Here is a 25,300-nt window from a genome sequence, read left to right on the forward strand (position 1 = left end):
AAGTAGTACAGGGAGCATTTTCAAAGTCGGACCGACTTTTGTCAGACCAGTTAAGACGCCTCTGATAGGGAAACATTGATTTTCACACGTCACGTGACATGAGCCCCCAATGTCGGAGCGTTTGTCGTACCATTGTGAACCCGGCCTAACTTCAGTTGTTGGATTAAACTTTGACAACAAAAAACCTGGATCAATTGGTTTCTATGCAGAGCTGCACCAGATTTTGCACTCTCCAGTTTTAGTAAATCAACCCCTGTGTGACCCACTTGGATATTTATGACATTTGCCTGATTTATGGTATCATCTCCTTTGTATGCTCTATGGTATAACCAAGAACAGCACTCGATACAAATGAGCTGTAATAGCACTAAGTGCATTTTATCCCAAATCCCCATTCAATTTAAATTTTAGATATAGTGATAATGGCTTTCTAAAGATTATAGGAACTTCAGTAAAGTTCTTTTATTCATATTGTGCCTGGGGTTGGAAGGTAGATCAGTTAATAAAAAATGTATTGCACAAAACCGCAGAAATCAACACACATTTAGAAAAGCAATTAGGCTCCTCTGTGTAGCACCTAAGTCTGCGCTACATCCTGAGATCTAAAAGAAAGACAAATTAATATGATGACTCCTAACAGGAAATATCCGTACAGCACAGAATAATGGAATATTTTGGAACTGGCAGAGCGGATTTATTTATAGGTAAAAAGGCAGCTTTTAAAATATAAGAATCTTTTATCTTGGCACCTGGCCGGTATTCTGTGGCTGTATGCAAATGTGTATTTTTCTATGGAATAGCAAGAAAGCTATCAAACAGCTAAAATACGTTTTACACAGATAGAAGTTCCTCAAACCAACAGATATTCTTATTTAGCATACAGAACAGTGGCGGAATTTTCATGGTCGCAACAGTCGCAGTTGCGACTGGGCCCTGTCAGTCCGAGGGGCCTGTCACCAGGTGGGGGGGGGGCGCAAAAAAAAAATCCAACCGGTCCTCCTACGGCTGCGCCCGCCTCCCGTACCATTGTCCCGGCGGCGGCACGGCACTTCACTTCGGCTCCTGCGGCGTTATCTGTTTTTTTCAGCCCTTCCGCCTGGTTGGAACGTGTACGTGTACTCTGTTTACAGCGCGGTCGGCGCCAAGTTTGATTTTCGCCATCTGGAGCATCCAGCATCCAGCAGGGTAAGCAAAACACTGTACCGCAGGGGAGCGAGAGACAGTGAGCAGTGCCGAGTAGAGAGCTGCTGAAGCTGACATAAGAAAACCAGCAGGTGATTGCCCTCTGTTCAGCGCTGCTCACTGTCTCTCCATCTGCATGATTAATGTAGGAAGGGACAGAACTGGTGGGTGTCTGTGTAAATCTAAAGGGGTCTAGTGGTGCAGAGTGTTGCTGTCTAATGTAAAAGGTGTCCAGAGGTGCGGTGCTGTCTGTGTAATGTAAAAGGGGTCCAGGGTGCTGTGTAATGTAAAAGGTGTCCAGAGATGCGGTGCTGTGTAATGTAAAAGGGGTCCAGAGATGCGGTGCTGTGTAATGTAAAAGGGGTCCAGAGGTGCGGTGCTGTCTGTGTAATGTAAAAGGGGTCCAGAGGTGCGGTGCTGTCTGTGTAATGTAAAAGGGGTCCAGAGGTGCGGTGCTGTCTGTGTAATGTAAAAGGGGTCCAGAGGTGCAGTGCTGTCTGTGTAATGTAAAAGGGGTCCAGAGGTGCGGTGCTGTCTGTGTAATGTAAAAGGTGTCCAGAGGTGCGGTGCTGTCTGTGTAATGTAAAAGGTGTCCAGAGGTGCGGTGCTGTCTGTGTAATGTAAAAGGTGTCCAGAGGTGCAGTGCTGTCTGTGTAATGTAAAAGGGGTCCAGAGGTGCGGTGCTGTCTGTGTAATGTAAAAGGGGTCCAGAGGTGCGGTGCTGTCTGTGTAATGTAAAAGGGGTCCAGAGGTGCGGTGCTGTCTGTGTAATGTAAAAGGGGTCCAGAGGTGCAGTGCTGTCTGTGTAATGTAAAAGGGGTCCAGAGGTGCGGTGCTGTCTGTGTAATGTAAAAGGGGTCCAGAGGTGCGGTACTGTCTGTGTAATGTAAAAGGGGTCCAGGGTGCTGTGTAATGTAAAAGGTGTCCAGAGATGCGGTGCTGTGTAATGTAAAAGGGGTCCAGAGATGCGGTGCTGTGTAATGTAAAAGGGGTCCAGAGGTGCGGTGCTGTCTGTGTAATGTAAAAGGGGTCCAGAGTGCTGTGTAATGTAAAAGGGGTCCAGAGTGCTGTGTAATGTAAAAGGGGTCCAGAGTGCTGTGTAATGTAAAAGGGGTCCAGAGTGCTGTGTAATGTAAAAGGTGTCCAGAGATGCGGTGCTGTGTAATGTAAAAGGGGTCCAGAGGTGCAGTGCTGTGTAATGTAAAAAGGGTCCAGACGTTCAATGCTGTGTAATGTAAAAGGGGTCCAAAGGTGCGGTGCTGTGTAATGTAAAAGGGGTCCAGATGTTCAGTGCTGTGTAATGTAAAAGGGGTCCAAAGGTGCGGTGCTGTGTAATGTAAAAGGGGTCCAGAGGTGCGGTGCTGTGTAATGTAAAAGGGGTCCAGATGTTCAGTGCTGTGTAATGTAAAAGGGGTCCAGATGTTCAGTGCTGTGTAATGTAAAAGGGGTCCAGATGTTCAGTGCTGTGTAATGTAAAAGGGGTCCAGAGGTGCGGTGCTGTGTAATGTAAAAGGGGTCCAGAGGTGCGGTGCTGTGTAATGTAAAAGGGGTCCAGATGTTCAGTGCTGTGTAATGTAAAAGGGGTCCAGATGTTCAGTGCTGTGTAATGTAAAAGGGGTCCTGATGTTCAGTGCTGTGTAATGTAAAAGGGGTCCAGAGGCACGGTGCTGTGTAATGTAAAGGGGTCCAGAGGCACAGTGCTGTTTAATGTAAAAGGGGTCCAGATGTTCAGTGCTGTGTAATGTAAAAGGGGTCCAGAGGTGCAGGGTGCTGTGTAATGTAAAGGGGTCCAGAGGTGCAGGGTGCTGTGTAATGTAAAGGGGTCCAGAGGTGCAGGGTGCTGTGTAATGTAAAAGGGGTCCAGAGGTGCAGGGTGCTGTGTAATGTAAAGGGGTCCAGAGGTGCAGGGTGCTGTGTAATGTAAAAGGGGTCCAGAGGTGCAGGGTGCTGTGTAATGTAAAGAGGTCCAGAGGTGCAGGGTGCTGTGTAATGTAAAAGGGGTCCAGAGGTGCACGGTGCTGTGTAATGTAAAAGGGGTCCAGAGGTGCAGGGTGCTGTGTAATGTAAAAGGGGTGCAGGGTGCTGTGTAATGTAAAATGAGGTCAGGTTTCTGTGGAGGACAAGACAAAGAGGAGATTTGCAATTAGAGGAACCCCAAACCAGGCAGCGCAGTAGCACACTGCAGCAGGTGAGGCCAGGTACCGTCCGTACTGTACTATAGTGAAGTCACAACGTACCTAACCTATCATCATGTGTATGTTGTTGTATGAGATGTGTGCCAGGTTCCAACTGCCAGTGCCAAGCAGCCAAATGTATAGTGCTTGCTCAATATGGATTAAATAAATGATAATTATGCATAGCCATAGATATCATAAATAAAGTGATTTGTGCAAGTAGTACCTGCTGTTGCACAAACCACTTTATTTATATCTATGGCTATGCATGATTCTAATTTATTTAATCCATATTGAGGCGTTGCGCCGGCGGCAGTAAAGCGCCGCTATTTTAGCAGCACTTTACTGTCGTTTTTGCGGCGCTGTGCGTGCTGGGGGGCGCCAAAATGCACCTTCGCCTGAGTTGGCAAAAATCCTTGCACCGGCCCTGCCCGTCACCTGTCCGTGTATGAGGAGCTGTGAATGGCCAACCTGATACTTGTCGTTACTACTGTGTGCAGTGCGCACTGCCTGGCGTGCTTTTCGTTTGGCCGTGGGACACACATACATAGACATTGCAGAGGGCAGGGCAGCTGAGACAGCACTCACTGACTGACTGAGATTGTGGACTGCCCCGGCTCTCCGCCTATCCAGAGACGCAGACATGTAGGGAGGCGGGGAGGACTCAGGCTCACCAAATGAGCGAAGGACGGGGAGGGGCACTCCAGGCTGCGGGAGAAGGCGCACAGTGAAGCGTGGACTGGAGTACCTATCCTGCGTCTACCGAGTCCCAGGGCACATGAGGCAAAGCATCCTGGCGGGAGAAGGTCTGGCACAGTGAAGGTGACTCAGTCAGAGTGAGTGACCCACAGAACAACAGCAGATCGACGGTAAGTCAATCAAGTGACAGAGCTGCTCAGCAATTGATGCCAACCTCCACCACCTGTGCCTCTTACTAATCCCATTCCCCCACCACTGATGTCATCATCCCTATCACCCCATTACTTTTACAACAGAGGTGATGGGGGGGATAGGGATGAGATCAGTGGTGGGGGGATGGGATCAGTAAGAGGCACAGGTGGTGGTTGGAGCGGATGGCACCACCACTTCCGCTGCAGCCCCCCCCCTCTTTTACTTTGTTGTACAGTGTAGAAAAATTAAGTATCAAAATCAGGCTTTTCGGGGGGGGGGGGGGGGGGGCCCTTCACGATATCTTGCACCAGGGCCCTGAAGTCTCTAGTTACGCCACTGATACAGAAGACACCTGTCATCAGTATAATACATGGACTGACATCAGTTTGGATATAGCAGTTGCCTGGCTGTCTCCTTTTAGTCACTGACTTAGGACAAACATGCAGCAAGAAAAGACAAAACTCTCGAATCCAGAGGACCAGCATTAAATCCAAGAGACTAGCATTTCTTTGTCAGCAAAAGGAGTCCACTTCCACTGATGCCTGGTGTCCTTGTTTGGATACTTGTGTATCCAAGATGAAAAAAATAACAGTAACCTCAAGCAAAAAAGCAAACATTTTTGTAACAAGTTTACAGACTGATCATTTATATCATGTATAAAATATGCATTTTATTTCACATTGACTATGGGCTGGTTGTACAGTTCAGAGAACAGAGAACCATCTAGTACAGGCATGTCAAAAGTCCGGCCCGCGGGCCAATCGTGTCCCGCGTTCTGGTTTTGAACGGCCCGCCTGGTTGTTTGGGTATATATATCTTTTGTGGCCCCCCACGATCGCCCAGCGCCGGGGCCACAAAGATGTATATGCCTTGGAGGACAGGGAGTAGACGGGACGAGCACTGTACATACACAGGAGAATTTCCTGTTAATGGGCGGCCTCTGTAATAGGAAGTCCCGTCTCCGGCGCTGCAATTGGATGACTGTTCTGTCCATCAAACGAGGCGGCACTTTCTATTAAAGAGGCTGCCTTGTAAACAGGAGATTCTCCTGTAGGTAAAGTTTGGCGCTCGTGGGTGTATTTCTGGCAATGGTGCGGCATTCCTGGCATTGGTGCTGCATTCCTGACGATGGTGGGTGCATTCCTGGCAATGTTGGGTGCTGCATTCATGGCAATGGTGGGTCTGCAGATGGGCACCTGTGAGGCTGCAGATGGACACTGACCCTTATTTTGCTTCACAGTTCTTTATTTAAAATAAAATAAAAAATCCTGAAACTTCGCTCTTAAAGTGAAGGTGTGTGTTATACGCCAATAAATACGGTATATCCAAATAATACGCCCAAGCTCATTTCTTTACTCACACAGCCACAAAGGCAAGAGAATTCTTGTTGGGCCGTGTATTAGTGCTCGGACGAACACACTTTATACTGAATTTTTATGGTTCAAAGAATGTCAGGAAAAATGGTCGGCCCTCACGCATGTTCACTTCATCAAATCTGGCCCTCTTTGAAAAAAGTTTGGACACCCCTGATCTAGTAAGAAAGCCCAGCATCGGCAACTTGCTTTCTGACACTCTAATTCAGTGGTCTCCAAACTGTGGCCCTTTGCTTGCCTTTTGCTTGGGGAATTGTTACACAGACTGATATGAGGTGCTATTCCTTCCACTGACATCAATGATGGGGCACTTTTCCTTCCACTAACACCATTAATGGGGCATTTTTTTCTTTCCACTGACAATAACAATGGGGCATTTATCCATCTACTACCACAATAATGGGTCACTAGTCCCCCCCCCACACTGACACCAATGATGGAGCACTGAACTTCCCACTGACACTAAAGATAGGGCACTAGGCTTCCCACTGAAACCAATGATGGGGCACCATTTCTCCCACTGACTTTAATGATGGGGCACATTCCTCCCCCGACATGAATGATGGGGCCCTGATCCTCCTACTGCCAGGCGCAATATCATTTTTTTACTCCCACTGATCACCAAGCCTGTGACATTGTCTACACCCACTGGCCACAGCCTAGCCCTCCTAAAGTCATATGGACAGTAAACCTGCCCTTTGTTTAGAAAATGTTCTACTCCAACTGGCCACAGCCTAGCCCTCCTAAAGTCATATGGACAGTAAACCGGCCCTTTGTTTAGAAAATGTTCTACTCCAACTGGCCACAGCCCTCCTAAAGTCATATGGACAGTAAACCGGCCCATTGTTTAGAACATTTTCTACTTCAACTGGCCACAGCCTAGCCCTCCTAAAGTCATATGGACAGTAAACAGGCCTTTTGTTTAGAAAATCTTCTACTCCAACTGGCCACAGCCCAACCCTCCTAAAGTCATATGGACAGTAAACCGGCCCTTTGTTTAGAAAGTTTGGAGACCCCTGCTCCAACTGAATAACTCTAACTTCATGCAGAACTATATGAGTTGGGGAGGGAGGGGGTGTGTTCTTTCTTAGACAGTACATTCACAGCAAAGTAGAAAAATAGCTTAGTATAGGTGGGAATCAAGTAATTCAATTGCAATACCTACTGAGTAGAAGTGGTAAATGACACAGTGGCTAAGTGGTTAGCACTTCCTCTGGAAGCTCTAAGGTTGTCAGTTTTAACCCCAACCACGGCACTACCTCCCTGGAATTTACATGTTCTCCCTGTGCCTACATGGGTTTCTTCCAGGTACTCTAGTTTCCTCCCAGATTCCAAAGACATGCTGGTACATTAAGTGGCTCCTGTCTAAATTGTCCCTAGTATGTGTATGTATAAATGTGAGTTAGGAACATTAGATTGTAAGCTCCTTGAGGGCAGAGACTGATGTGAATGTACAATATATATTTAAAGTGCTGAGTAAACTTGTTGGCGCTATATAAATACCTCTAATAAATAAATAAGTATTGTAAAACTGGCAACATAAAAAGTGACTTACCATTCCTTTCAACAAGATTTTTTTGAGCCTCCATTTTGCAGTATTTCTCCACACTCTTCTTGCAGTGTCCCAACAGTTCTTCTCTTAAAGTTCCCATAGCTTGAGTCAGCTTTTCTGCTTCCAGTGTCACTGTATAAGTAGGCAGTGGTGGTATTGGAGGAGCATTTCTTATTACTATTTGGAATTCCTGCAAAAATATTCATACAGAATATAAAAGTTAATGAACATCTTTAGGAAGTGGTATATATAATAGTGCACAGATCTAATTAATAGCACCTGGTGATAGATTACTGTGCTATAGTTCTCTTCCCTTGAGGCGCGCTCTTCCTTTAGGTTCACATTATTTTTATGTCTCCTGCCTCTCTGACCCGCTCTGCCTTGTCTCTTCTCCCTACTTACCTTGTTATGGTCATCTTTAGGGCTGCAACTAACGATCATTTTCATAATCGATTAGTTGGCCGATTAATGTTTCGATTAATCGGTTAATAACGTTAAAAAATTTGGCCCATTTTGTTGTTGGGCAGATTAAAAAACACAAATTGCCGCAAAAACACATTACATGCTTTTCTGCAGCTTCTCCATTGAAGTAAATCGAACCAAAAAAACAAAATTGCACCATTTTGCGTTAAAAAAAGTCCTTGCCCTTTCCAAATAGGCAGCAGCTGAAAAAAATCATCGATGTGAACGTGTCCCATAGGAACCTATGTAAATTAACTGTAGTGTGTTTCTGCAAAAAGCACCAAAAAACACAGGTGTGACCCACGACTAAGATGTTTAGTAACATAATGGGGTTAAAAAAACTAAAATTAGTACAAAAAGAGCAAATAATCGCTACTGTAAGGTTTTTTTTTTTTACTGTTGGACAGTGAAAGTAATATTTACAGTAGCGGTTTGCTTTTTTTGTACTATATAGGGCCAATTTTAGTTTTTTTTAACCCCATTATGTTACTGGCCGATTAATCGATTATGAAAATGGTAAAATAATCGATTAGTTGTTGATTAATCGATTAGTTGTTTCGGCCCTAGTTAGCTTGTATCCTTTTACCGCCTACCTAAGGCCCCTGTCAGTTTTGTCGGCGGACCTGAACGGCCGCTCCATACAATCCTATGGAGCGTCGGATGTCAGCATAGACATGTCCGCTGACATCCGACCCCATCCGATCCGCCAAAATCAGATGGATGGCGACACGACACCATCTGTCCATGGTGGATCGGATCGGGTGAAATCTGATGAAAACTGACATGCTGTCCGTTTTCATCAGATCTCTCCATAGGAATCAGCGGTGCTGCACAAGCCCCTCCCCGCTCAGTGAGCAGAGAGGGACTTGTCATCTGCCGGCTCAGCAGAGATCTGCGGAAAGATCTCCCGCTGAGCTGGCGGACTCCGCTGAGACAGAGTCCGCCTAGTGTGAAAGGGGCCTTTACACTTTCATCTTGCTATTATTTTGCCTTCAGCCTTTTGTCTTGTATGCTGTGTTGGGTCACCTTGTTCTCTTGTTTTGCTAGAGCTTAGTCTCTGTAATGTGTTTGTTCTATTGAGTCTGATTGTTTTACTGCTTCCCTTCTGTATGCTGCTTATTTAGTTAAGTCACTTTACAAGGTCACTACTTGACATTCTTGTAATTTGTGCACTGCCTGGTGTTGCATTTTTGTAAAAAAAATCAAACCCAGTGGTTTCATTCTCGCAGTGGGAGAAAACTCAGTTCCATCCTCTCCACTGGAGGTTCTGATGAAGACCAGGCACCACCAGGTGCTCCCCAATGCAGCACAGCTTTCACCGCATACTGGAATCACAGCTTTCTATTTTCTTTTTCCCTGTCTAGGTGTCTCCTCATTCCCTGTTTGTTGTGATGTCTCTTAACTGTTAATCCTGCAGTGACACTGAAAGAATAGTCCAGTTACTTACTTTTATGACTTATGCACCATCTTTTCTCATTTCTATTTCCTTCTTATAACAAAAGTTCCTGCTGTTTATTCAGTTACTGTAAACTCTACAGCCCATTTCAGTGACATTCCTGCCCAAAGGTGGGCAAAATCTGTTGAGACATGCCCAGACCATGTCTACTCTGCAAATATGCCCAAATGCTACCTGTAGCCAAGTGTGCCTAGACACCTGCCTCATGTTTTCTAACACTGCCTGCTCTCTAGCATGTCCAGTTTTGAGTGGCATACTATGTAGACCAGGTCGCAAGACACACTGGGTTTGGATCTGTGTGTCTGTAGAAGAAACTAACCTCCTACGTTTTTTAAGGAGGTTTTATCTTCTGGGGAGTCTTGTGAGAACCTGTCTATCATCTTTGAGAGTATGCATTCTCTTGGCCTTGGTTACTGTTTAGTCTGTCACTATTGTCAGCTTTACCCTGTACTGTATTTGAGTCAGGTTGAATACATTTGCATAGTACATATACTTTATATCTTTTATCTCTCTTGTGCAGTCTTTTTCTCATTCCCGTTTAATTTCGAATAACAATATTTCTGCTTATGATTCAGTCACTATAAACTCTATTGCCCGTCTAAGTGGCATTTCTGTCCAAATATGAATATATCTCTTTTTTTTACATTAATTATCTGCCAAATGCTGCAGCAATGGTTTGAAAAAAAAAACGTTACTGTCAGCACAAAGCAGAGTCGGACCTCAGCACTCACACACAAGCTCTCTTGTGGTCTCCACTAAGTCCTGGTCTGGTTAGCATGATTCTCACTCCCTGAGCAGAGCAGTTAATAGGGTGATCGTTCAAGGGGGCATGTCGGAGAACAAGGCTGCTTTACATCTCTTTCTTAGTGCTGCCAGCACATAGTCCATAACCTTTGCTGCAGCACTAAGCAAATAAAAAAGATGCATAGCTAATACTGTGAATGCAAGATGACTGCAATAAGCAATAACTGGATGTTAAGGCCTCATGTAGAATAGGCTTTGGACACATTATAAAAAGGATATGTGCATTTTATAGAGGGTGCAAAGGCAGGCAATTATTATATTAAAGAAATAGAAATTCTTATTTACAAGAAATACAGTAATCCTATGGGTGAATTAAAGTGGTATTAAGGGTTGTGTTTTTTTTATGTTATACTAACCTACTCTATGTAATGGTTTTGCACAGAGCACCCGGATCCTTCTCTTCTCAGGTCCCCCGCTGGTCCCTCCCTCCTGCCTAGTGCACCCGAACAGGCTTGCTCCTGAGCCACTGCTTTGTGTGTCCATTCACACATGGAGGATGCCCCCCCCCCACACTCTCTCCTCATTGGCTCACTGGCTGTGATTGACAGTAGCGAGAGCCAATGACTACTGCTGCTCCCTCAGCCAATGAAGAGGGAGAGACCAGGATAGCTAAAGCTTTTGTGCACATTGCTGGATTGACATTGGGCACAAGTAAGTTTAAGGGGAAGCTGGGGGGCTGCTGCACACAGAAAGTAAAAAAACCTTAAGCCTATACAACTACTTTAATCAACATGTTTTAATATGTCCAACGCTTGTATAGAATTAGCAAAAAAAGCTGTAAATAAACCTTTTATGAAGAACCTCCCTGTTAGCAAATTCAAACTAAGTAATACTTGATCCCCCCTCCCTTTTTTATTATTTTTCAAATCTTTAGTAATTTGTAGATCACTGCATTGAGGACAGCTCTGGGCCTGTTCCTGGTTTGTGCATCCCCACCTGTGTCGCAGGTGCATGTTTTAATGTGGTTGTAAACCCTCTCTGAGAATTTTCACCTACAGGTAAGCCTAGATTAAGGCTTACCTGTAGGTGCTTGCAATATCTCCTAGACCTACACAGTTTTGGAGATATTTGCAATAAATAATGCACCAATGCGCGCCATAGACAACGGCGCAGGCGCACTGAGCGCGCCGTTGCTGAATGGCATCATGCGCAGGAGCGACAACATCGCTGCTCCGGCCAGTCACAGCGCCGGAGCAGTGATACCCGGAAGGAAGAGGGTGAAAGATGAACGCTTCGTGGAGGCGATGAAATCGGGGACATTGCAGGCTTCGGTTTCAGGTAAGTGACACATAATGGGCTACTATGTGGTGCATAATAGCCCATTATGCTTTACCTTTGCAGGGAAACAAAGAGGAAGTAAACCCAATAAGGGGGATCAGTTACCATTTAATATTTTTGTGTTTAGATATGTTTAAACTTGATATCATATCATGAGGACAGGGGGCATCATTTGCAAATGCTGGAAAGAAAAATATTGCCATGTGTTTTAAAAGGAAGTCTTTACTGTAACAGTGGTTGGGTTGTGGCATGGTTTACCACATGGCACAACAATGCTATCATTTAGAAAAGCAATGCTGAATTTCTTGCAACAAATATCATACACGATTTAATCACTAAAAGCTCAACCAGGAAATTCATCTGACTTGCCCTTGGGAGAGGGGGTGCCAAACAGAAATTATTGTTGCTTCTGTTTGGCAACATATATCCATAGACTTTTGTTTTGCTTTCTTTTAGAACAAAGCTAAAGGAGTGGTGCAAGGTTGAATGTGATAGACACAAGTGCTTTTTGAACTATATTAAAGCAATTATTTTCTTTGCCAATGTTTGCAGGAAATGCTGCCAAATATGAACTACTCTGGTTATAAACAACTCTTTGACACATAATTAGTCACCAAAAAACTCTGCACCAGTCTTTCCCAAGTGACCTATTTATTATTCCATTGAAGGCAGCCATGTTGCCTATGTCCAGCACAGAGAAAGTAAAGCTAGGCTGTATCACCTTTGCTCTTCCTGTGATAGCCATATATTCCTGCTGTCAGTGACGGGAAAGATTGCTAGCTAGGCTGCTGACTTTTAATAAAAGTCAAAATTTGCATATCATTAACAGCAATGACAATGAAGGGACTACTATGTTTACATATTCAGGGAAAGATTTGCTAACATTGCAACAATGAACTTACCTGTAAGAAGAGCACTGCATCAGTAGTATGTAACAGTTTATCTCCATCATGTTGCTTGTCTTGAAGTTGCTCTTTTTTCACTTTTAAGTCATTTACAACTTGCTCAATGAGGTCAACAGCTGCACGTTCTTTATGCTCTAAACTGGTTTTTACTTCCTCTTGCTGTCTCTGCAATTCTTTTATAAGATCCTTGAAGCTGTGGTCCACAGCCGATTTTTGATTGGCTGTAAAATTCTAAATAAAAAATAATTTTACAGTTATTCTAAATCCATTATTACATGGGCTAAACAGTTACTGTAAATCACAATATTGTTATATTTTTTTGTTCAGATTTTTTCTGATTTCCACAGGCTTACCCTAGGTTCATACTATATGCCCGCACCTAAACCATGCTGCTGTTAGCAGAGGCAGGAGGTGCCATGAATTTTTGATGGACCCCCAAGCACTGGAAACCACAGCCTGGTTTTCCGTGCCAGGAACTGCATTGCACAATGCCTTTTTCCTGAGGCTATGATTTTGGAAATGGTCTAGGGACCTTTACCCTGCGTTTTCTGTAGGTATAGCAGCCAACTCAAATGAAAACGCATCCAGCAGGAAACCTGCATAGTGTGGACCTATGATAATTTATTAAAGCAGCATAAAGTATAAAGGTGATGGCTAAGGCACAGTAACTAATAGCAACCATTCACATTTTAGTTAAAACATCATGTATGATTGCTTTAATGGTGACATAGTAATATGATTTTCTCAACAAACAGTGCTGACTTGACAATCCATAGAAAAAAATTGTGATTCTTCTTCTACTTCCGCAGTAACAGAGAACCCAAGCAAATACTAAAGTAAACTTGCAAAATATATGCCCTGAGACATAGGGGTTGATTTACTAAAGGTAAATAAGCTTTACAGTTTTCATTAGCTTAGGGAAGTAGGTGACTTCTATGACTTCTGACGTCCATCATCCAATCACGTGTAAGCAAAAACATTTTTTCATTTTACTTTTCCTTGCATGTGATTGGGTATTCTTTGCAAAATGAATTTCCAGCACTTTCTAAGCTAAGTAAAAATTCCCTTTCAAAGTGAAATTCACTTTGCGAAGTGAACATGTGCTACTAAATCAACCCCAAAGATTTGCTTTTCTAATAATAATGAAGAATATGAGTTTCTTACCCTAATGCGATCTTTCTCCTTCTGCCATCTCTCCACTTCATCATCCACATCAAGCAACTGGAGATGGAGCTGCTCCTGTATCTCAGATAGTTCTGTCTTTAAAAAAGAAAACAAAGGAGATATTAACTTTTAACTCATCACCATAAACCCAATCTACTGCGTGTATGACTTGTCGCTGCACTCAAAGTAATTTGTTATTTATTTCATGGTATCCACCAATTATTCAGTGAAACAAAGAACAAAATGAGTTATAGATATTATTTAAGCATTATGATGTATTTAATATGTATGCATTGCTGTGGTAATGCAATGGATTTAGGTGCTTCATTAGCAAAGAAATTGTCCCTAGCAGTCCCTGTTGTCCCTACAATTGTTTTCTAATGTTGGTTTTGCTCACAAATTTCCAGAGTCAACCAAAGGAGAAAAAAATAGCTTTTTCTGTCTGCCTTCTTTTACCCAGCTGCCCTAAGCATTTAAATAATGAATATGACCCTGATATGAGCCATGATTAAGCACTAGCTCAGTGCGAAACGCGTCGGCTATCTACCTGTTCCTTTGTTGCACCTGTGAAGTGATGTACTTGCTGTGCTTTTTTGAATAAAAGACAACCGTTTGGTCATTGGAGTGCGGCTATCCATCCTCTTTCTTCGTATCTTATGCATGGTCAGTGCATTGCCAGCACCCACGGTATCCTGAGTCAGTCCATCTCTACATAGTGACCCACCTGGACCGGTGATCCCTTCTCTTCTCTATTGGTTTTGGATCCTGCACTTATCGTCACCAGCTCGGGGGTCCTATCTACAGACGTTGTTCACTTTGTGAGCCTCTCTTTGATCTCACTTCCACTCAGGATTCTGTCTTTTCATGGATAACAGCACAGTCACACCAGTTGCAGCGGAACATGGTTTTAGCAGGACACTAACATCATCGGCCATGATTAAGCACTAGCTCAGTGCGAAACGCGTCGGCTATCTGCCTGTTCCTTTTTGCACCTGTGAAGTGATGTACTTGCTGTGCTTTTTTGAATAAAAGACAACCGTTTGGTCATTGGAGTGCGGCTATCCATCCTCTTTCTTTGTATCTAATGAATATGACCCTGCTTAAAGGAAATGTTCACTTTTAGTGCAGTTGTCCATTAAATGCCCCCTCCCCACCTTCCTGAGTGGAAGCCACCTACCTAAATATTAACCTTCATCCCTTCTCCCAAGATCTTCACTGTGTGGCCTTGTTTGCACCCTACTGAGCAATGATCATGGGCACCACTCACTCTGCTCATTCCTCTGGGCAGCCCCCAACCATTCAGAAGAGTACAGATCCAGCATTAGAAATGATTGGGGCAAGTGGTGCTCATGTCCAATAGGATATGGCTTGGACTTTTTTTTTACAATGCCTTTGAGGCACAAGGCAGGGCCACAGTGTGAAGATCTTGAGAGTGGGGCCAAAGGTATTTAGGTAGGTCACTGTCACTCCGGAGTATGGGTGGAGATGTAAATAAAACTTCATTACCAGTAAAGCTTTACTTTAAAGGAAGTTGGCATTATATGTAGTGTGGGGGGAGCTAAGATCGTATTATGTGCTATACTCATCTAAAGATACAGGGTATGTCTCTGTTATAAACACATATTGAACGATAGTTATGTGATTATATGGGATATGCACATACTGTAAATACACATGCATGCATGGGGCATAAATGGAACCTGCAGAGATATAAATATGGCAGCAACCACTGATAAATAGTTTTTCAAAGTTGCAAGTCATTGACCCGGAACACTCATGCAGCCAGTATTGGCTGAAAAGTCTGAATTCTCAGGCCTCGGACACACAACCGAGTTTCTCTGCAAAAAACAGCCAGAAACTTGCTGGGAGATATTTTTTTGCCGAGGAAACTGGTCGTGTGTACATTTTCGTCGAGGAAACTGTCGAGAAACTCGACGAGCCAAAAAGAGAGCAAGTTCTCTATTTCCTCGACGGGAATGGAGAAACTTGCCTTGTCGAGTTCCTCGACAGCCTAACAAGGAACTCGACGAGTTCCTCGGTCGTGTGTACGAGGCTTAAGTCTGCATAATTGTTTTAGATCAGTGACTCACAGGGTAGTGAAGACAGGATGAGGATGATAGCCTGCAGCTTGCACCTTTAAAATGTATCAATGTTCTTTTTTACATTTCTGCCCTTATAAAAATCCCTTAAAATAAGAATGTTATGTATTCCACTGCAAGGTTTTGCAACACCTGCAACATGAAAACAATACATTTAATTAAAAAATCTATAGAGGTTATTAACAAGTAAAGGTCTCAATACTAAAACTTAGGGAATGCCACTTGCAACTTTAGATGCAGAGTATTAATCATTGATCACTCTTTTAATGTATTTTTTAAACCAGTTTAAGGCAATTTGCATATTGAATTTACTTTAAAGGCAGATTCTAATTTACACATACAGAGGTCTTCAAACAAGTCCAAGAATGCAGAAACTTGGACAGAGGAGTAAAGGTAATATTTTTGGACTTTGCTAATGTTTGACACCAACATAAATGCTAACTAACAAAGTACACATATTCTCTGATCACACCCTCTTCACTTTCCACTGTCTTTCCACGGCAGACTTTCTAGATTTACTTTAGTACGTATTCCTTTCATAACTGCTTCTCAATTCTATCATATATTTGTTTGTATAGTTACTTATCAAACCCCCCTAGTTAAAGCCCCAAAATAAAGATAAATGTTTGTTGGTAAAGACCTTGATGTTTTTTGAATATTGCTACTACATTGCTCAATTGGTAACTATCCAACCATTAAAGATTACTGTATGTTAAAAATAATTGGAAACAATGGCTTAGAAATAACTGAGCTTATCTCATTAAGAATTCATGGGTGTAAGCCATCTGCCCCAGGTGCTTTATTCACATTTATTTTGTCTAATTAATTCTGAACACTATCAAAGTCAAGTTAATGTAGAACATATGAAACAGTGAAATATTGTCCTCATCCTTTATTTTATTACATCTGTCTTCAATAAATCCCAGTCTGGCTCTCACGTTATTTTATATTTTACGGTTACTTAACCCTTAGATAACAACCCTACAATAAAGATAAAGTTACAGGTCAATAGTTTGTTGGTGAAGACCTTGATCTTTTTATTTATTTATTTATTTTACATATAGTTACTAAATTAGTTTTACACTATCCCCCTAGCCAACCATCAAAGATTATATTAAAATAATTAGAAACAATGGCTAAAATAACTTAGCTTATTATACTGAGGACTTGTGGGCACGAGAGATATCAATGAATCTGTATATTTTCAAACTTTTAAATAAGCTATTTTCCCTTTAACTTGAGTTCCAGGTGCCATGGAAATGGTAAACACGATCTCCTAAACCAGGGGTATTGATTGAATTAAAATTCATGGAGGTCCCATCAGAAAAAAATTCTGCTAGCAGAGGTCCGAATTGCAAGTTTGTGCGATGACTCAGTTCCTTCACATTACAGCCCCCCTTTTTTTATATCACAATTCCCTTCTCACATCAGTATCCTCTGCCCCCATTCACGTCACCCCCCACAGTGGTGTCCTCTGCCTTGCTTTAAAGCATCCCTTTGCCAGTGGTGTCACTAGGGTTGGTGTCACCCGGTGCGAAAAAAACATGGTGTCACCCCCCTCCACCAATTGTAGTCCCCCCTTAGCACAGACCCCTTCCACTAAGTACAGACCCCCTCTCTCAGTATAGAGCCCCCCCCACTAATTACAGACCTCCCTACCGCAGTATAGACCCCTTTTGTCCTGACACTCCCCCTGCTGCACAGACATTTACTGGGAAGTCAGTGTACTCTCCTCCAATGATCAGACTTGTCTTGGCACTCCCCCGCTGCACAGACATTTACTGGGAAGTCAGTGTATTGCGGCTTCGCCTCCCCCAGCTCTTATGCAGCTGAGAAAAGAGGGAATGTGATCACTTATAAAAAACAGAAAAAAGGTATTTATAATGTATTTTTATATCTATACGAAAATGTTTTGCCTTTAATTTCTATTTTAAACTGAATGGGTTCTTTTTACAAGGGGATCGTTTACAATCACTTTGTCTATGATATACCAGAACACCTAGATCCTTCTCTACCATTGACTCGCATTCTACATATTTCAAAGGTTTTTCATCTTTCATACAATGCAAAGAGTATGAGTTACTGTCTATCAAGACTGTCCTAGGCATTCCAGCACTCCTAATTATTGTCATATATTAGCCTTGAAGTATCGATCTGCATGTTTAATTGGTCTGAAGTACATGACAAGGATAAGTATTTCTCCTGCCAAGTGCAAATCCAGTGAAGGATTTATTTAATGTTAGTTATTACTTCTTAATAGCAATGCTGATTGAAACTGTAATAGAATGCATATAAAGCCACTTATAACACTACAGTCAGGACAGTAAGTGGAGCACAGACTATTGTTTCTGCGAGAATAAGCTTCATAAGGGTCCAGATTCTAAAATGATTTATTCTCAGTTCTCCTTATGTGTCTTACACCAAGCATAGCTTTGCATAAACAAGCCATTTATTGAATTCATCCTTGAAAAAAATCAATGGAAACCTTTCTGTGTGGTGTCATCAGAGCAAATGATACAATTGACTGTTTCTGATAGATGCACAAAATATACAATGTATTAGACAAGTGTTGAAATATTCTGGACGGCAAATCTTTAATGGTGTTGAAGTCCATTGGTAAGAACATGTGAAATGTGATGATTTTGAAAACATAATCTGATGTTTCTTTTTTTGTTTCTTGCAGAAAAGGTTATACACCACCATCCAGTGATATAGATACGTCTCCTTGTTATCTGGGCAATGTAATGTAATTAAAGCATTCATCTTAAAAAATACATTTAAAGGACCAGGCCACTGAAACTGGGAACATACAGACAGATTAACCACTTGCCCTCTGAAAGCTTTACCCCCCTTCATGACCAGGCCACTTTTTACTTTAACTGATGATTGTGTGGTCGTACGGTGCTGTACCCAAACAAAATTTGTGCATTTTTTTTCCCATAAATAGAGCTGTCTTTTGGTGGTATTTTTTATTTTTTTTACATACTAGTAATGGTGGCAATCAGCGACTTCTAGTGGGACTGCAATTTGTGGCAAACTATCGAACACTAACTGACACTTTTGACACTTTGCAGGAACCAGTGACACTAATACAGTGATCAATGCTAAAAAATATGCACTGTCACTGTACTAATGACACTGGCTGGGAAGGGGTTAAATATCTAGGGTGATCAAAGAGTTAAATGGGTGCCTAGTCAGTGTTTGTGTGTACTGTATGTGATGCTTTTAATATGGGAAGAGATGGATTTTTGTTCCTGCTTTTCAGAACAACAAAATCCATCCCTTCCGCCCTGTCAGAATGGAACTCTAGCTTACATAGGCAGAGCCCTGTTCTGAGTCCCTGCCCGACGATCGGCGGTTGCTAGCGGACATCGAGTAATCAGCTTCTGCTGTGAATAATTACAGCAGAAGTGGCCCGCTGGCAGCACCTATGTGCCCTCTGCAGGTGGAAATGCAGGATCACGTATATATACACATGATCCGATGCACAGCTGCCACCCTGCAGCAGTAAAACTGCTATAGGTCGGTCAGCAAGTGGTTAAATCACAAACTGATTATTTTTTTTTATCTGTTTAGTAGATAGATTCTAGTAGCTAGAGTGATACCAGCAAGTATTGGTCTTATGCATTAACCCCCCTGGCGGTATTCCTGAGTCTGGCTCGGGGTAAGATTTTTGTACCAAAAGCGGTATCCCCGAGCCAGACTCGGTATTGCCTTGCAGCAGACACAGACAAAGTTACTTACCTTGTCCCTGGATCCTGCGATGCCTCCCCGCTGTGTGAGCGAGCAGCGTCCTCGCTCGATTCACACAGTGTCCCTGTGTGCCACTGATCTCCATTCCCTGCGACGTTACGACGCACGGGGGTGGAGATCGGCGCTAAATTCAAAAAAGTAAATAAACACATTACATACAGTATACTGTAATCTTATAGATTACAGTACTGTATGTAAAAAATACACACCCTAGTCCCTAGTGGTCTGCCCAGTGTTCTGCATGTACTTTTGTATAATAAAAACTGTTCTTTCTGCCTGCAAACTGTAGATTGTCCATAGCAACCAAAAGTGTCCTTTTATGTCAAAAATGGTTTTAGAGCAGCTAGAAAACAGCGATAATAAATTATAATCACTTGCAGAATTTAGATATAGCGATTTGTGGGGAAATTCGTCATAAAAAAATAAAAATAATGACAGCGATAATTCTGCAACTGAGCAAATTTCGGTGATTTTGAGTTGATTACATTATTGAATAATTTTTATTATAATTATATTATTATTTGTTATAATTATTTATAATTATTTATTATATTATATTTTATGATTTTTGTTTTTCAAACTTTTTCATACCCGGGATGCCTACTAGACTCTTATTTGGACAGATTTAAGTGAGTTATTCCTAAGGATTACAGGCCTACAGTATAAAACGCCAAATTTCCTTGCAAAATAAGTCTGAAATAATCATACCGCTAGGGAGGTTAATATTAAACTTTAGTCTTATTTTATTACCCTTCTAAAACTCAAGCCGTGAAAGATTTATATTTTTCCCCTTATTTATTTCATTTTTCTGACTTTTGGGGTTAGGAGTCAGTGGTGAGAAAAGGACTTACATTTGCTGCTCTGTCAATTACCTGAATAAATTCCGATAACACACATTGTGGTTCAGCTACCATAAATATATCAAGCATATAACCACGTAGTTGTTTACATTCTGCTTAAAGTGTATCTAAAGCTAAAACTTTTTTAGTTTCTGAATATAGAAGTGAGAGGTTTGAAAGTTTATTTGCTGTCAATGGGATACATTCATTCTATTTGCCCTGGTGACCAATGGTCCTGGTGACCAATGACGCCAGGACTGAAAGTGATGTAAAATCTGAACTTTGTCACCAAAACACGAACTAAGGGGAAAACTTCCAACGGGAACATTTGTTCTGTTGACAACTTTCTAAGGCTCAGTTCATACCTGAGTAGTTTGAAGTGGTTTTCTAGAAGCTCTTTAACGCTCAACATGGGGATTCCCACTGTATCCTATGTGTCCATATACATTTGAGTACCATGTTGCTTGAAGCTTGTCAGTCGAAGAAATCAAATACATGAGTTTCCTTGGGGCAGAGTTACATGTTTTTGGTCCCTAGACTTCAATAGGAACACCTGAATAATATAAGATATCTTTCCTCTCCTTCTCCAAGTAACTAGCTTTCCATTGTCTAAAACAAAAACACTCAAACCTAAAATGCCCAAAAAATGTGTGTACAAACATGCATAAAAAAATAATCCCCAAAGCACTAGAAGAATCTCAAGCTCAACTGTGACCCTAGGGGATGAGATTTAACTTACTTTGGAGAGATATCTTCTTCCTTCTTCTTGTGTCTAGAGCAGAAGTTTCGAAACTACGGCCCTCCAGTTGTTCAGGAACTACAATTCCCATCATGCCTAGTCATGTCTGTGAATGTCAGAGTTTGACAATGCCTCATGGGACGTGTAGTTCTGCAACAGCTGGAGGGCCATAGTTTGGAGATCCATGGTCTAGAGGAAGGGAAATCTATTGAATTGGACACAGCTGGCAAAAGTTCCCAACTCTTGCCAAAATGAGCATTAAAAAATTGTTTGGGTTTTAGATACTGTATAACTACTTCAGGTCCGTTCAGGTCCGCCCTATGGCAGTTTTACTCCTACTGGGCGACACCTGTGTACTGGATCACATACAGTATATATATGTTATCTGGCTCTTCCAGGTAGGGGGCGCACGTGTGTGCCATCGGTGGCTCGCTTATGCTGGGATTACACACACAGCCGAAGCCCAGTGACAGATACCGCAGACTCGATGTCCATGGGCACCTGACAATGTTCGAGCAGAGAGGCAGAATGGTGGTCTGTAAACAAGACAGATCATTGTTCCAATAGGAGGGCAGGCATGGTTCCTGTGTCTCTGCAAAGCATAGACTAAGATGCATGTCTTTCCCTAGTAAAAGCACCTCCCACAGTTTAGTAAAACACTGGCTAGGCACACAGTTAACCCTTCGATCCCCCCTGATGTTAACCCCTTCCCAGCCAGTGTAATTAGTACAGTGACATTGCATATGTTTTAGCACTGATCACTATATTAGTGTTACTGGTCCCCAAAAAGTGTAATTTAGTGTCAGAATGTCCACCTCAATATCGCAGTCCCGCTAAAAGTCACTGATCACCACCATTACTAGTAAAATAAATAAATAAAAATAGCCCATAGTTTGTAGACGCAATAACTTTTGTGTAAACCAATCAATATACGCTCATTGGGAATCTTTTTACCAAAAATATGTAGCAGAATACATAAGAGCCTAAATTTATGAATAAATTCTGTTTTTTTTTTAAGCAGAAAGTAAAAAATATTGGGTTTTTTTTTCACATTGTTTTTTTCTTGAGGTGAAAGGGATAATTTATCTACAAGCCTTCTGATTGGATAAAGTTATGCACATTCAGGAGACGGCATGAGAACAGGCAGCTGGTGGAACAGGAATCAGGCTTCCGGTGACCAGTCCAATCAAACCCAGGGTCATCCTTTGTAATAGCCAGTTAGGCTAAATGCAGGAGATATAAACATTTATTTGTTAGCTCCACACACAATGATATTCACATTCCTTGAAAGCATGTAAGCATGTTTGACAGAGAACTCAAACGTTAAGTTCTTTGACATGTTTGAAAGGGCTAATTACAGGATCCATCACTTTCTTCATATAGTGACATGCTTTTCAAAATACCAGAAATACACAAAATAACACAGTACTGAAAACATGTATACAGTATAAGGAATTTAAAATGATTTATTTTCAACCTTGCTTTACTTAGCGGCCTATCCTAAAGCACATTCCTTGTATGTCATACTTTATAAAGTATCACTATATTTTTCTTAAAAAAAAATTAATAATAATAAAGATTATGGGGTAGATCCACATACAACGGCGCATTATTGCGCCGGGCGTAGCGTATCTAAGATACACTACGCCGCTGTAACTTACTTTTTTTTTGGTTTGAATCCTCAACGAATTTGCGCCGTAAGTTACGGCGGCGTAGTGTATCTGTTGCGGCGTAAGGGCGCGGAATTCAAATGGAAGTGATGGGGGCGTGTTTTATGTAAATACGTTGTGACCCAACGTAAACAACATTTTTTTTAAACTGCGCATGCGCCGGCCGTGGGGGTAGCCCAGTGCGCATGCTCGAAATTAACCCGGAACAAGCCAATGTTTACGACGGTGACGTCATTCTACGCAAATTCCTATTCGTGAACGACTTACGCAAACGACGCAAAAAATTCAAAATTGTACGCGGGAACGACGGCCATACTTAACATTGAGTACACCTCAGAACAGCAGCTTTAACTTTACGCCGGAAAAAGCCGAACGCAAACGACGTTAAAAAATGCGCCGGGCCGACGTACGTTCGTGGATCGCCGTAACTAGCTAATTTGCATACTCAACGCGGATTTCGACGGGAACGGCACCTAGCGTCCGCCGAAAAATTGCAGCTTAGATCCGACTGCGTACTAAGACGTACGCCTGTCGGATTGATCCCAGATGCCGTCGTATCTTGGTTTGAGGATTCAAAACAAAGATACGATGTGGGAAATTTAAAATTACGCCGGCGTATCAGTAGATACGCCGGCGTAATCCTTTTGCGGATCTGCCCCTATATTTTTAAAGCAAGGTATGATGACACACAGAAAGAATGGAGAAATCTATGACAAATCTGTGAATGAATAGGCCAAGCAGGACACCAATAAAAAGGTAAAACATAAAGCTTGTATACCTTTACTGCTTGTTAATGTTGTTTACATACTGTATATGATTGACTTTTCTCTATATGAGCTGAGTTTGTGTTTGATCTGCCCAGATTGTTCACTCAAAACCTTTTTTTTTTCTGTTTTATTTTCTTTTTATCAGCCTGCCAAGTTCCTTTGTAAATCTTATAACTCAGACTAATGCCTTGTACGCGCGATCGGATTTTCCATCGGGATAAACTCAGACGGATTTTTCCAATGGAATTCCGTTCAAGCTGTCTTGCATACACACTGTCACACCTGTCAAGAACGCGGTGACGTACAAAACTACGACGAGCTGAGAAAAATGAAGTTCAATGCTTCCGAGTATGCGTCGACTTGATTCTCAGCATGCGTGTTTTTTTCTCCGTCGGAGTTCCCTACAGATGAACGGAATGTTTTCTTTCTAAATTCCGACGGAAAAAAGTCCGATGGGGCACACACACGGTCGGAATATCCGATGAAAAAATTCCGTCTGACTTTTTCCATCGGAAATTCCGATTGTGTGTACAAGGCATAAGGCCTACTTTACACTTGCGGTAAGGGGTGGTAAAAGTTGGCAGTACCACCTGCAGAATTCAACTGAATGGGAGTGCCCTGCAACCACAAGCAATACACACGGTTGCAGTGTGCTGGTGCAAGATTTTAGAGATTAAAACAGGTGGTAGTAAGGAGATATAGGGGTTGATTTAATAATGCAAATGGACTGTGCACCTTGCAAAGTGCAGTTGTACTCTGCAATTGCAGTTGCTCCAGAGCTTAGAAAAGAGGTAAAGCTTCACTTTGCAAAAAGTACCCAATCACGTGCAAGGAAAAAAAAACAAAAAAAACATTTTGCTTGCACATGATTGGATGATGGAAGTCAGCAGAGTTCCCCCTCATTTGCTATGCTCTGGTGAAACTGTCCTTGCAAAGTGCACAGTCTATTTGCCTTTAGTAAATCAACCCCATAATCTCTTCCCACCACCTGTCAACTTGCTTCTTAAGGCTCTGTTAACACCTAGGCGTATATACGCCTGAAGCGCGACGCCGCAGCAGCCCCTAATATGCTGGAGGGATGATTTTACATTGCCCTCTATGGAGATGGTTCACATCTCCACGCCGAAACAAAATCACAGCAAATGTGAATATCAAGGGTGGAGAAATATGCCCCACAATGCATTTTGTACCCAATTACAATACCAAGTAACTATGGAGCAGCAGCATAAGATCTCAGCTCTCCTCTAGAAGGTTTTACAAAGGAAGAATAGAGGTTGAAATCCGTGTCCAGAAAATGGGGAGGACACTGAAACAGGAGTGTGTGTCAGTAGAATTAAGTACAATCATGAATGTTGAAAAGTAAATACCAAAATGTAGTTGTTATATGAGACTGTGTAATGGAATCCAGGAACAATGGAAGCAGTACTGGGCACATGGGATATGGAGCAGGACTTTGTTGTTGAGGATTGTTTAAAGTGATTGTTACTTTGAGCATGTGGATTAGGAAGGTGGAAGAAGTGAATAGAATGGAGGATCTGATATGGACAAGTAGGAAACAAGGAGAGTTATATAGGAAAATTTGGACACCATGGAATGATTGGATTCAGTCTGAGGGAGAAGGAGGGCTGATGGAGTAGGGTGTTTGGGGGGAGGGAGAGAGGGAGAGATACAATCCCCCCCTTTTTTTTTTTCTCTTTTTTTTTTTTGTGGTTAATTATGATTGATTTTTGAATTAGATAGGGGTGGGGAGGGGAAACTTGTGAATGTATATCTTGATAAGGAACGAGAAGGAATTATAAGCATTCTGGGGGGAGAAGGCACTGGGAGTGGGCTAAAATAAAAAAAATAAAAAAAGGGGAGGGCATGGGATAGCGTCCACCCATGCCCAAATATTAGGGAATTTGAAGTTTTTGTCTATCAAATGCTACCCCCTACAGGGCTCTCCCCCCCTCTGCTATGGATTAATATTGGGAGTTAATTGGCCATGCCTTCGACTCGGAAGCGTGGGAGGATGGGAATTAAACAGGGGAGAGGGAAAGACCCCAATGGTAGGAATGTTACTGTTTGGTTCCTTTTTGTTTTTGTTTTTTTTCTCTTCTTCCCTTTCTCTCTTTCTTCTCTTCCTCTCCTCGGAGAGGAACGAATAGAGAGATTGCACTGTGATAAGTTCTTTTTAATGTATTTGGATTTAT

At 42.2% G+C, this 25,300-nt stretch overlaps 1 protein-coding gene across 4 annotated transcripts in view; it reads right to left on the reverse strand.

Annotated features, from left to right (window-relative positions):
* TRIM29 (tripartite motif containing 29) overlaps window positions 1-25,300 on the reverse strand; it is a 70,819-nt gene that overhangs the window by 25,741 nt on the left and 19,778 nt on the right. For all 4 annotated transcript variants that reach the window (XM_040325533.1, XM_040325531.1, XM_040325532.1 and 1 more), the window contains exons 2-4: window positions 13,242-13,337; window positions 12,075-12,308; window positions 7,176-7,362 (exon numbers count right to left, since the gene is read on the reverse strand). In XM_040325533.1, the coding sequence (XP_040181467.1) occupies window positions 7,176-7,362; window positions 12,075-12,308; window positions 13,242-13,337 (517 nt within the window). The remainder of the gene's footprint in view (window positions 1-7,175; window positions 7,363-12,074; window positions 12,309-13,241; window positions 13,338-25,300) is intronic.

This window comes from Rana temporaria, chromosome 10 (assembly GCF_905171775.1).
Source record: "Rana temporaria chromosome 10, aRanTem1.1, whole genome shotgun sequence".
In the NCBI taxonomy this organism is placed as follows: domain Eukaryota; kingdom Metazoa; phylum Chordata; class Amphibia; order Anura; family Ranidae; genus Rana; species Rana temporaria.